The sequence below is a fragment of the Lissotriton helveticus genome, chromosome 4_1, assembly GCF_964261635.1.
Source record: "Lissotriton helveticus chromosome 4_1, aLisHel1.1, whole genome shotgun sequence".
NCBI lineage: Eukaryota > Metazoa > Chordata > Amphibia > Caudata > Salamandridae > Lissotriton > Lissotriton helveticus.
The window spans coordinates 1,891,027,786-1,891,040,405 of NC_136063.1; the positions used below are offsets into that span (position 1 = coordinate 1,891,027,786).

At 43.0% G+C, this 12,620-nt stretch overlaps 1 protein-coding gene across 5 annotated transcripts in view; it reads right to left on the reverse strand.

Annotated features, from left to right (window-relative positions):
- Positions 1 to 9,136, reverse strand: part of LOC144827736 (sodium- and chloride-dependent neutral and basic amino acid transporter B(0+)-like) — a 269,399-nt gene extending 260,263 nt beyond the window's left edge. For 4 of the 5 annotated variants that reach the window (XM_078685949.1, XM_078685947.1, XM_078685948.1 and 1 more), the window contains exon 1: positions 8,886 to 9,035. In XM_078685949.1, coding sequence (XP_078542075.1) covers positions 8,886 to 8,930 — 45 coding nt within the window. In that variant the 5' untranslated portion in view covers positions 8,931 to 9,035. Of the gene's footprint in view, positions 1 to 8,885 lie in introns of all 5 variants that reach the window. The other variant, XM_078685946.1, reaches the window with a different exon arrangement.
- Between the last annotated feature and the right edge of the window lie 3,484 nt (positions 9,137 to 12,620).

The following is a 12,620-nucleotide window of genomic DNA, read 5'->3' on the forward strand; positions in this document are numbered from 1 at the left end:
GCTCAATTCGAATACAACATATTTAACTCCAGCCTTTGGGTTTTTTTCTATGGGCACCTCCAGTCCTCTATGCCCGTTATGACCAGACCAGGCCATAACCATCCAGTCAGAGTATATCCCCCACCCCAATCAATAGTCGTTTCCAACAGATACCAGGTTTTCCGTGACCTCCAGGACATCGATTGACATGATATGAGGATGCATGCCAATCGACCGAAACATATAATGAACGTGCATTAACCCCACAAAGGGCAGGAAGATGATATACATTTGGCCCCCAACAGCTATTGTGACACTGCCGTTACTTTATCTGTTACCTTCCCGTCTCCCTGTGAGGGTGCAGCGGATCCTACACATATAGTAACTGCCCCACCTAATTCACCACCACCTAGTAGCAGTAGTCAAGGGACGGCTGGTGGGTACAGAATTGCGAACTGGAAGGCAGGAGGTTTAGTTAAGAAACAAGTCACCCTAGGATGGATGTTGTTTATACGCGACTTGGATATTTAATGTATCCAGGAAACTTGGTGTACAGAACCTGTTTATTTTGAGGGCTTTACAACACATTGGTTAGAGGCTGAGCCATCGACAGCAGGGAGAGCCAAAGGGGGACTTATGGTCTTAATGTCAAACTCCCGGTAAGCTTAAAGAGGAAAATCTCTACTGGCCCCATTCACTAATTTTATGGTTTACATTTAGGAGAGTTCGGGATTTGGTTCTGGTCAATTTCTATAACAATGCGTTTAATAATACCCGGAGAGGGTGGTTTTAGCTCTTGAAGGAGGCTTAGGGACCCTAGTACAGTCCATTGCAAATAGCTTCATGCTACTATGGGCTGGAGATTTCAACACTCACATGTCCTCACTCTGCTGTACAGGTATACGGATTGACCGACGAGGCTGGGATTAGCTACTCGCATTTCCCCCACAATAAATATGGTAGTTTATTAAATTCCATGATTACTAAGTTTGTTTACATTTACTAGAAAATGCCTGGGATAGTAATGGGAAATCACATTCCAACCATTATAGGAAGAAGTTACACCTCAGTTAGTTACCAACCACATTTTAATTTCAGCTAATGCTTGTAACTGGTGCGCCTCACTACGGGTTATGTGCCCGGGTATGAGTGACCACAACTGTATAATCTTGTCAGTCTTCTTTTGGGGCAGCCCCACTGTTACTACCCCTAGTTGCGTTACAGACATTGTCCCATTTAGACCCAATGTGACCCGTATTAGGTGGGACGGAATTTCTGCAAGATAATTGTACTTAGGGCTACTGTTTTATCATGTGCTGTTTGGAAGATGTGGTTACCCCTGACAAGATACTCTACAAATATACTGGCATTACCACTATAATTGATGTCCTCCTGACTCGTCCCATTAAAACTGGCCCGACCAGATGTAAAGGCTGCTTTGACCATGCATGTACCACTGTCACTAGGGATTTGAAACTGGCTCTCTAAAAAGGACCTAGAGACAATTTATTGATCAAATACCTTGGATTTAAACACAAAGAGCTACTAGTAGTTTAGTTAGGAAAAAAAGACCTACAAAACGAGGCATGGTTGAAACAGTGGCAAGCAGGGGGATACAGAAGACAGCAAACTCTTCTGGGATACAGTTAATTCTTTTTTAAAGGATGACTTTTCCAGAATTGCTGTCACATGTTACTTGTGATGCATGGGTTGCCCATTTTACTATTGTTTTTAGCCCACTTATGGCACCTATGGTAACTACTCAAAATGAGGAACAACTGTTAAATCCACCTGTACCCTTAGATATTACGTTGCAAGAAGTGACATGGCTCCTGAAAGAAAGTAAAGGGGGTAAAGCCTCGGGTCCGGACGGGGTTCCAGTAGATGTTTTTAATAACAAAGATAAGTTATGGGTGACAATTATAACTAAGGTTTTCAACATGGCTGCGGAGACAATGACTCTGCCAACATGGAGCACATCTAATATAGTTTCACTTTTTGAGAAGGGCAACAAATCTGATCCCCAAAAATTACAGGCCTATTATAGATTAAACAGTCAATGTGATGAGTAAAGTCTTGTTAAAAAGACTTGAAGAATGGGCCTGAGACTACTCAATACTTTCACCCGTAGAGTTTGGTTTCAGGAAAGGCCTGGGGACCTTAGAACAATGTGTGAACCTTGATCTACTCATAGGCAAGTACACCTGCGCCAAATGTGGCAGATTATACCTCTGTTTTGCTGATCTGAGCAGCACCTTTGATGTAGTAGATCATACTATTCTTTGGTCCACTTTGCTTGCTATGGGGGCACAAAGGTCAATCATCTATTTTCTGGCCAGATTATAGGAGGATTTGATGAGTAAAGTACGTTATGGCCACAGGGGCGGAATGCACCAACACCTTTGCAGTTAACCGAAGCATTCGGCGAGGCTGTGTACTAGCACCTCTGTTATTCTCTTTGTTTATTAATGGGGTGGATGAGACCTTACAAGTAGTGCATGCTGATGCCCCGAGCAAGTGGCTGGGCGCCCTACACCTGTACTTTTGTATGCAAATGACGCTGTCCTGCTGGTCAGGACTCCAGTGGGGCTGCAACGTTTAATGGATGCTTTTAGTGATTTTATTGCCTCTAAGAAAATATTAATAAAAGTAAAACCTATATTAGTGTCTGCGGATCACGGAATAAACAAAGGAGAACCTTCTTTATGGATCAATCGCCTGTGACCACGGTTGATATTTTCTGCTACCTGGGCATTACTTTCTCAGGTAACGGGTCGTGGACTCACGAAATTACTGTCAGGAGCAAAATGGCTAGAAGCACCGATAGCATTTTTAGATTTTCAACAAAACTGGGCTGTAGTCCGGTCAAGGAGATGAAAATTTATAGGACAAGGATTTTATCGATTGCAACATACGGGCTGGTATCTTGGGTTACCACAATAGTTCTGTGCCACAGAAGGAGGAAAACAGTTTCCTCCAACACCTCCTTAGCATACTGACCTCTGTATCTTTAGAGATCATACATAAAGAAGTGGGGCTACAGCATCTTCTAGCTATAGTTGCATCTCGCCCATTACTCCTCTGGTACTCCATATAGTCTAAGGAGGAAACCAGTCTTACAAAATCAATTATTTTAGACTGTCTTTCCGTGGATAATGCCTTGAAGATTCCCTGGTTAAGTTACATCAGTTTGAAGCACAGTAAAGTATTTAAGATGTCAGGACGGACCAATTCCTCCCAAGTATTATTACTTAAATGTAAATGTACAGGAATTTATATAGCGCAAATCACCAAGCGGTTTCTAAGCGCTTGCTTAGGGAACCCGTCCTGGTATTCCCCTGTGAGATAACCCCGGCAGGGTATCCGCAAGGTGAAAGCCAGGCATCCCTCCGCGAGGGGCTGTTGTGGAGATTAAGCAAGCTATTGCCCAGAGTCGCAGAGTGTGAACCCGTGAATCGAGTAGGGACCGGAGCGAGAATTGTCGAGTCCATGGACATTTTAGGACTCAAGACCCCGCCGATCCGGGAATTGAACCCTGGTCCTGGGCTGACCTCTGCTTCCAGGTCTGCCTCCTCTAACCAGTGAGCCACACTTCTCACACTGGAAGCAGTTGATCAGAGAAAACTTTATGAATCAGAGGAGGGAAGTTCGGATTGATTGCGAACGCAGGTAACCAACGGTAAAGGTTTATGACCTACTTCTAATGTGGACGGTCTAGATTATCTAACATACATTCCCAACCTTATGCAGCGCTTTGTATTAGTTAGATTCAGATTGGGAATTGTCCACCATTCAGTGGCTTTCCCCAACATGAAACCCTACAGCCATGACCCTTTGCCCATGTGATGGACAGAGCAAGCAGAGCACCATGTACTTTATGCTGTTTTGTGATTTTTATTAGTGTTTTAGGAATTATTTAAAACCACTTTTGCTTGATATGGCAGTGGTTAGCATCTTGCCGCAGTAAAATACTTGTCTGAACCCAACGATGCCAGGGTTTGCCTTAACGAGGCACTCTCTATTATAAACGCCGTCAATGCACGCAAAAGTATTGTGTGTATATATATATATATATATATATATATATATATATATATATATATATATATATATATATATAACAAAGCAGTCCTGGTCCCGTTCAATAGTAGCGGAACCGAAAGGTCGAGACCTCAGAAGCCTCACGCCCAGCAAACAGCAATAGCCTCACAATAATCAGCAATCCAGGAATGGATGACAGGGAAGACGATTTATTAAATAAGGTGACGCGTTTCGCTCTACACAAGAGCTTGTTCACACAACACGTCAGGAACAAACAAAGCATATAAATAGTAGTAATAAACAAAGGACAATCAAAAGTAACCAATAGTGCACGCCTTCTCTGAATGATAAACATAGTGAAAGGACTAATATAGGTACCAGTGTTGAAAGCAATATAAATGATAACAAATGAACCGATGTTCCGTGTAAAGAGGCTCCAGGATCACACATCAAAGAATCATTTCTTGGAAATAAGTAAATGGGAAAAATGATAACACATAACAGAAGTGCAGTGTATGTATGGTATGCACCACCCCCAGATGGAATAAAAAATGTTAGTCTGCAAACCATTCAAAAACAAATAATGACATAGTGCCATAAATGAACGCAGACAGCCATACTGTAGAGTGGATAACTGCAGATCGTATGAATGTGTAAAGACAAAGTGTCAGAGAACATCGCAGAAGATTGAGACTATTTACAACACGCACAAACTATCCTGAACCTTAATAAATGGAAGTGAAGTGCCCAAGATGATGAAAATGATCATAGGAAATTGTCATCTAGAGCATTCCTAATTACACTATATACAACCTGTCCAAAAAGATGAATATATATATATATATATATATATATATATATATATATATATATATATATATATATGACCCCCTGACGTTTAAGAAGTTGAGCAGCTTTTTAAAATATAATTTTTACGTGTTTTAAATGTGATCAATTTTGGCCCCACGTTGCAGACCAAGCATTCTCGGCTTTGTTTTTTATTACTACTTGATATTTTTCAAGTCTAACGCAGCCACTTATAAAGTATGTACATTTTTAGATTTGACTAATTCTGACCCCATGTTGCACATTAGATGTAATCGGTCTTGTTTTTTTATATATGTAATGCAATTAGTCTCGATGAATGTACACTTTTATGGTTGTTTTACACATATTGAATAAAGATTTTTGACTGATCTGACTTGAGTACAGCTGTGAGGGATGTCTAATGTCTCACCTCGTCCCAGAGTGGACACTTCTTAAGAACAGAGCCTCTTACATAGGCATACCTGATAGTCTTGAAGCACTAGGGGGGCCTACAGGTGGAGAAGTGTGGCTCACAGGTTAGAGCGGCAGACCCTGATGCAGAAGTCTGGCTCTGGACAAGGTTCAGTTCCTGCCTCGGCCGGTCTTGGGCTCAATTTCCTCAGACCTGATCATTCTCGCCTCGGTGCCTATTCTAATCATGGGTCCCACTCTGTAACTCTGGGCAATAGCTTTCTTAATTTCCACAACGGTCCCAACAACGCTAGGATGCCTGGCTTCACCTTGGGGGTGCCCAGGAGTGGGCACTTCACAGGGAAAAGCCAGGAAGGGTTCCTCAGCAGTATTCGTACAAGCGCCGAGATGCCTCCGGGTAGTTGTGCGCTATACAAGCACACTTACATTTACAGCCAAAGGCATCGAGTATAATTTTCCTTTGATACTCTCACGTACTTGTACATGCCTTTGTGAATTGGACTTAAAGCACCTACAATGGGAATAGGATGGAAATATTCAGGGAACACCATATACAATTAGTACAGATATAAAGAAATGTTTCCTCATTGTACTTCTACTAATCCGACACTTATGAATGCTTTTGTGAATTGGCCTCTGGGCAGAGATGTTGTGTGTGTAAAAGGAAACAACTAAACTGGTGTGTATGTCTCCTAACCGCTCAAAAAACAGTACTTGAAGTGAAAGTAAGGGGAGGGATGATGGACAGGACGAATGGAGAGAAGGATGGGCCAATGGGGAGAATGTGGTGTCGATAAGGATTCCGAGTGGATGGGCAGATTAAGAGTTGGATGCATGAATGCAGAGATGGCTGGATGAAGGGATGAATAGAATTAATGGTGTATTGAGAAAATTATGGCTGTAGAGATTAATGCAAAGAATAGTGAATGGATAAGTAAAGGGTAGGAGATGAGGAAGATGATGAATGGAAGAAGTGAGAATGAATGGTGAGAAGGAAGAATGGATAAAGGAAGCAATGAAAACAAGCAGGGAGAGAAGAAGGAAAGGTGTGCAAAAAAGATTGATGGATGAATGTAAAATGACAGAAAGATGGCTAGATGGATGGATAATAGTACAGAAAGGGTGGCAAGAAATGAAAAGGCAACGTAGACAGTCATCAGAAAGATTGAGCGAAGGAAGGAAAGACATGACTGAAAGAAGGAGTGAGAGAATGATGTAAGGAATTTCCAGACATTTTTTCCCTTCGGAAAACAACATCTTTGCCTACCTCAACCCCTGGATACAGTTCAAAGTGGGGTGTATTTTAAGTTTCTGGCTACTTCCTTGCACCGGTAAGCTCTCTGGTCCCCTGAAAGCAATATTCGTCCCATGAATACGGTCATAATTGTACCCAGTAAAAGGTTGGGTGTAGGAAGCATGAGAACAGGACTGGACACAAACTGTGTAAAACAGTAACATTGCATCGTGAAGATTTGCAACATCCCACAAGGCGTCCTCCTTCCACCTTGTTTGTAACAGCATATATGGAGGATTTGTTTTACATGAAAAAAACTTTGTTAATTAGTTGTTGAAAAGAATTGTGCAAATATTAAGTATAAAGAACTTTGGCAATTTCCAAATAACAATCAACCAGCTTCAGGGTTCGGAGTTGAAAGCATGTTTGGTGAATATCCATGGTGTTCTAATTAACCTGGAGTCTGTGTGGACCAGGAAGTTGTTCCATGAAATCAGTGCTTAATTTGATCCGGTTGTTTGCATGTGGGGACCATGATATGAACTTCTGGGCACTGGGGCTTATTTTTCCATCATCAGACTTTGACCCAGTACAAGAGAGAGAAATGCAGAAAAGGGGAAACGAAGGAGGAAGTGAAATTAGGGGAAATAGTGATAACTGGAGAAAGCGCGAATGAAAAAAACTTGCAAGAGAGATAAAAAGACTGCACTATATCGGGGTAAATGAAAGAGGCATGAGGTGGAATCAAGGTTAGACAGGCTTGGCATTCACCTGTGGCGGGGACGGGCATCTGAGAAAACCTTCGGGCGTCGGTACTTATGTGCTTACAAATTAAGCATCATCTAAGGCGAAGGGCAGAGAACTGGTTTGAACCTCTTGTGCCTGCCAGTGGCACAGTTGGGCTGTTTACTTGAAAGTGATTGAATATGTTTGCCTCTAGCACTAAACATACATTCTTAAAACTTTTCATAGAATTAGAGAAATGAGAAATACTTCAGATTAACCAAGTTTTATGCGTTTAGAAATTTGAGACAAAATCATTAAATTTGAAGGGCAAATATCACAGAAACATTGGAAACACATCACCAAAGAATGCATCTTTTGTCAAATAACTAACAATTAGAAGAGAAGGATAGTTAGGCTAAAATGCCAGTATATTCAGCTCAAGTTAGTGTGCTGTGCTTCATGAGTATGTGAACCAATATGTCAGTAATCACTGCCCGTTATCCTCACGGAGATATTCAGGGGTGTTGCTATCACTTACGAAAAGTCGTCTGCAATTCCCACACTCTGACTCCCTTATCTTTTGATAAGGTTCACACAAGGACCATCCCATCACAAGTTTATCAAAGAAACCTGCTGTGTGCTAACACAGTGCTACCAGACTCTGCTCCAAAAACAATCATTATTGCTGTTAACTTCATGTAAAATGCAAACCCAATAAAAGTACGGGTGTGCTTAATTTGTAAAATATTAAGTGCAGGTGCTCACATTTTTTTGGGAGGCCAAACCCACTTCCCTGGCTCCATCTACTGCCCTCAGTAGCTCCATCCACTTCCTTTAAGGAATAGGTTGAGGAAAATAAATTAAAGGAGCGAAATATAAAAATAAGGAACGAATTGAGAAAGTAATGCACTAAGTGTAGTGATTGAATAAAAAAGCCTCAGTTCCCCTCGAGACAAGTTGTACTATCAACCTTTATATTATGCTTTGCACATCCCCGCTCTGGCCAGTGAGCCTGCGTTGCTTAAACAGGTGCCTCTCACAGGGACATACTAAAAGCCGCGAATACTCGCAGGTGCTGCAAGCCCGATCATGTACGAGACACCGGTATGTTGTTATAATACATTATTAATATCCCTTCCAATAACATTCACATGACAAGAATGTCGCCCCATTCCTCTGGAGTGCCGTGCAAACTTCAATCCTCAACACCAGCCTGTTCCTCCCAATTCAAGAGGAATCATTTATTTAATTAAACATGCTTTTTGAAGCACAGTCCTCTCCTTTCTCTATTTTGAAAATAAGTTACATTCCAAGCAGATTCTCACATATGCCCCTGACAATGCTAGTGCGCAGGGCTGACACAGTATAAAAACAACAGGAAAATGCTGCTACCAGAAATAATTAAGACGCTTGCACTTCTACACTGCCTTAAATTTCAAGCTAGAACGCCAGTAATATAACTCAGTGGGTTAGTGCAAAGATTTGAATACAACGTAAGACTCTTTAATTCTACGCCTTAATTTTGAAGTCAATATAATGAGCACCACCGCATTAGCTTTTAAAGTACTATGAAGTCCCACGACTGAGTCGCGAAGTCCTATATTGAAACAAAATGTTAGTCCTTACATGTTGCAGAAAGAGTTACTGAGCCTGGCACACATCTTACCATCATGGCTTCTGACTGACTGCAGCATGGACCGGATTCCCCCATATTAGCACACTGAACCCAACGTAGTGATTCACCAGAGTCGCAGGATACACGTTACTAAAACTGCCTTTTAGTTATAATTTACCTGAGCCCTGCAGTGCAACACATTTTTCCTTCTTCTGTTTTCAGCGCCCGATTAGTGCAGAGGCCGCGCAGTTTGCTGGGGCGGGCCGCGGGCGAAAACAGTGATGATTGGTCCACTTCGGGACCCAGACGTGAGGATTTGCCAAGGAGAGACAGGGGCTGGACTACTAACATATTTTACAAGCGGTCATTGGTAGCACTTTTGTGATTGATTGAAGTGACCACTAAACTGAAGCAGGTACGGTTCCTGTTAGTGTGTGCGTATCGCATAAGAGGGCGGGGCGGGCGTCCCCGGCGTACAATTTGAATATTTTAAGAGCAGTCACGTGCCATATCAGCTCTTCACCGCCACTGGGGAGACACCCTTGTGCACTAAGTGAGCCGGCAGCAGTCTAATTCCGTGTAGACCCGGCCCTGACAAATAAGTGCCCCCCCCCCCTCAAATTAAGCACGTGACTAAAAACAGTCTAACAAACTTCAAAAGTTATCAATCTACTCCTACCAGTGCTCCAGACGTTAACGACATGGAATACATACTTTGTTTGGCTCTTTGACAGCCGTATTACTTCTTTTCATAGTTGGTCAGCCTTTTAATTATTTCTCCTACTTGTGTTATGTTACTTGACTTTTGGACTGCCTCGTGCGCATTGCTGGCGTTTCTGAGTGAGTATTCGGCAGTGTGGTGTGCGCGTACTCGATCTATTTTCATCCTGGCTTGTTGCAAATCATGGTTTACAAGCACTGACGCTTAATGTGCGGGAGGGGCAGTTGCTGACACAAGCACATGACCTGGGGGTTGTTGAACAAGACAACGAGCAATAGTGAGGTCCTTTTAAAGTGTTTTTTTTCTTTTAATGTTTTGTGTTTGTTTAAACAGTCAAAGACAAAACGTGCTTAAGCCAGGGAGCATTTGCATTTTAAAAGCGAATGCTTATTCTTTGATCTTGCATATCAGGGTTTGCCTTTGTCTTGTTCCAAAGGGAGGACTTTTTGTACCTTAGTTTTATGTTTTTTTCCTCTGGCATCCAGGAGAGTTTCAAACGCTACAGCTAAGTAAAAGAAGCTTTATGATTTAAAAGCAATTTGCAAGTTTTTTTTCAAAGTTTTTTTCATTATTTCAAATTACACATCTACCTTTGGGAGAACAAATTGAGCATATGATCTCTTAATGTTTTCGCGGAATAGAAAAAAACGTTTATTGTGAGGTCATTAAACAAGCAAAGATCCTTTAATTTACGATATGGGTGCTTACACAGGGCTCAACCGAAACCAATCTGAAAGATTACGCCCCTTTCTAACAAAAATATCTGAAATTCTAGCTGAAATTGACAATGATTTCTTTTTCTCATAATATCATGTAGTATTGTTGGGTCCACTGATGGCCACCCATGAATTGTCATTTGAAGGTGTTTTAGGGACTGGTTGCTGGAAGAGGGCTAGAGACGTAGCAATCTTTAAAATGAAATCTACAAAAAGACCCATTATATTTTAGTCTACTGCCCATGCTAGAGCCATCAGGTAAAATGTTTTGCTCAGATTGTTTTAAGCGCGCTATTTTATTCGACTAAGTGTGGCAACATAACTTTTTCGATCTCAGGTTTAGGGTGGGATATTTTATCATGCATAATGTTATGACCTTATGTCTAATGGTTAGTTATGCTAAGGTCAATGGATTTGACTCACTTCACTGTGCAGTCATAGAGTTCACTAAAGCATTTGATTGTGCTCAGCGAGCCAGATAGTGGGCAGTTATTTTACATTATACTGTTCAAGTTGCATATCAAGATGTAGGTAAAACTAAAAACATCAACAGTAGAAGTGAGGGCGAATAAGATATATACACCAGCCCTTTATTTATTTAATTAATATATTATTCACTTTGGACTCATTTGAAGCTGACCATTTATCATCCACCATGGCTAAGTTCCATCAGGATTCAGGTTTTGTTTTATCCAGATGATCTTCTATTGATGGACAATACTGCAGTAAGACTTCAAGGAATGATAATCTCTTTCATTAAATGCGCAAGGGAGAACCAATTGCAAATTAACATTGGATAGACACACACACTTCCATTTTGGATCATCTTAGCATAAAGGCTTTTGGTTTATCAACAGTTGTAGGTTAGAAAGAGTATCTGTATACAGATACTTGGGAATATTAATTAATCAGAACCTACTTTGGGACCCCTTTTCATGTAGAAGTTTGAAGCAATAAAAAATATGATCAATTCCCTTCTTAGGTTTAGTAAACACTTTGTTGAAGGCTCTGTGCTCCATTAATCAGGGTGTGCTGTGGAACAGTCACTCATGTTGTGGCTTCTGTGTTACAAATATGTTTTTTTGCCTTTACCAAATTGATAGCTAGGGTTAAACCAGTATGCACTAATACAGACAATGTGGCATGAATTAAAATTGACCTCCACCAAAGCTCGAATTATACAATTTCCCCGTAAATATTCCTTAGTAAATATTCCCCCATACTTGACCTCTGTGCCACTGTTTTCCCCACTCTTTGCGCCCCATTCTGCTTTCTGTCCCACTGTTTCCCCGCCCCCCTGCCCACTCGCAGCTCCCGCCTCGAAGCTGCTCCTCCCTCCCACCTCCCCATATATGCCGGACGCTCCGAGGTGAGCGACCCCAGACCCTCCTGGTAGGTCACTCCGCAGCTCCGCCTGTGTGCCCCTGCTGCCGCTGCTGAGTACCCGCTGGTAAGTGTGCTCTACCCCCGTTTCTGTGCCCTGTTTGTGCCCTCTGTGCCACAGTTTTTCCCCCTCTGTGTGCCCCGTTTTTGCTTCTGTGCCACTCATTTTTCCCCTCTGTTGTGCCCCGTTCTTGACCTCTGTGCCACTGTTTTCCCCCTCTTTGCGCCCCATTCTGCTTTCTGTCCCACTCTTTCCCCGTCCCCCTGCCCACTCCCTGCTCCCGCCTCCCAGCTGCTCCTCCCTCCCACCTCCCCATATATGCCGGACGCTGTGCGGCCGTGCCTAAGTCAAGTCCGTCTGCACCCGTCCGTGCCTGGACCGCGCCCAGCACCAGAACCCCTGGACCCAACGAACGCTGCAACACTAGACTCCGCTACGACGCCAGTACCCTCCAGGCACTCAACGCCGGCCGAAACCACACCTGCTTCCAGGCCGCCCCGAAACAGACCCACGGACCCTTCTCCTGCTGCACCTGCAGCTTCACCTGTGACAGAGCCACCAAACATCCATGGACTGGACCCAACCACCTCCGCTGCATACTCCTCAACACCCGCTCCGCACGCAAACATGCCGTCGAACTCTGGGATCTGCTTGACACTTCCGCCCCAGACGTGGCCTTTCTAACCGAGACCTGGTGGAACGACTCCTCGGCGCCCGACATCGCCATAGCCATCCCAGACGGCTACAAGATCACCCGCATGGATCGCGCCAACGGAATCGGAGGAGGAATAGCCACCGTCCACAAGTCCACCCTCAAGGTCGCCACCCACGCAGATAACACCCTCAACACCGCCAAACACTTGCACTTCCTGATCCACACTGACCCCAACCCGCACACTGCACGCACCCTCGAGGCAGAAGTGACTTAAAAACAAAAGTGGAGAATGTGAAAAGGGGGTAGGGTA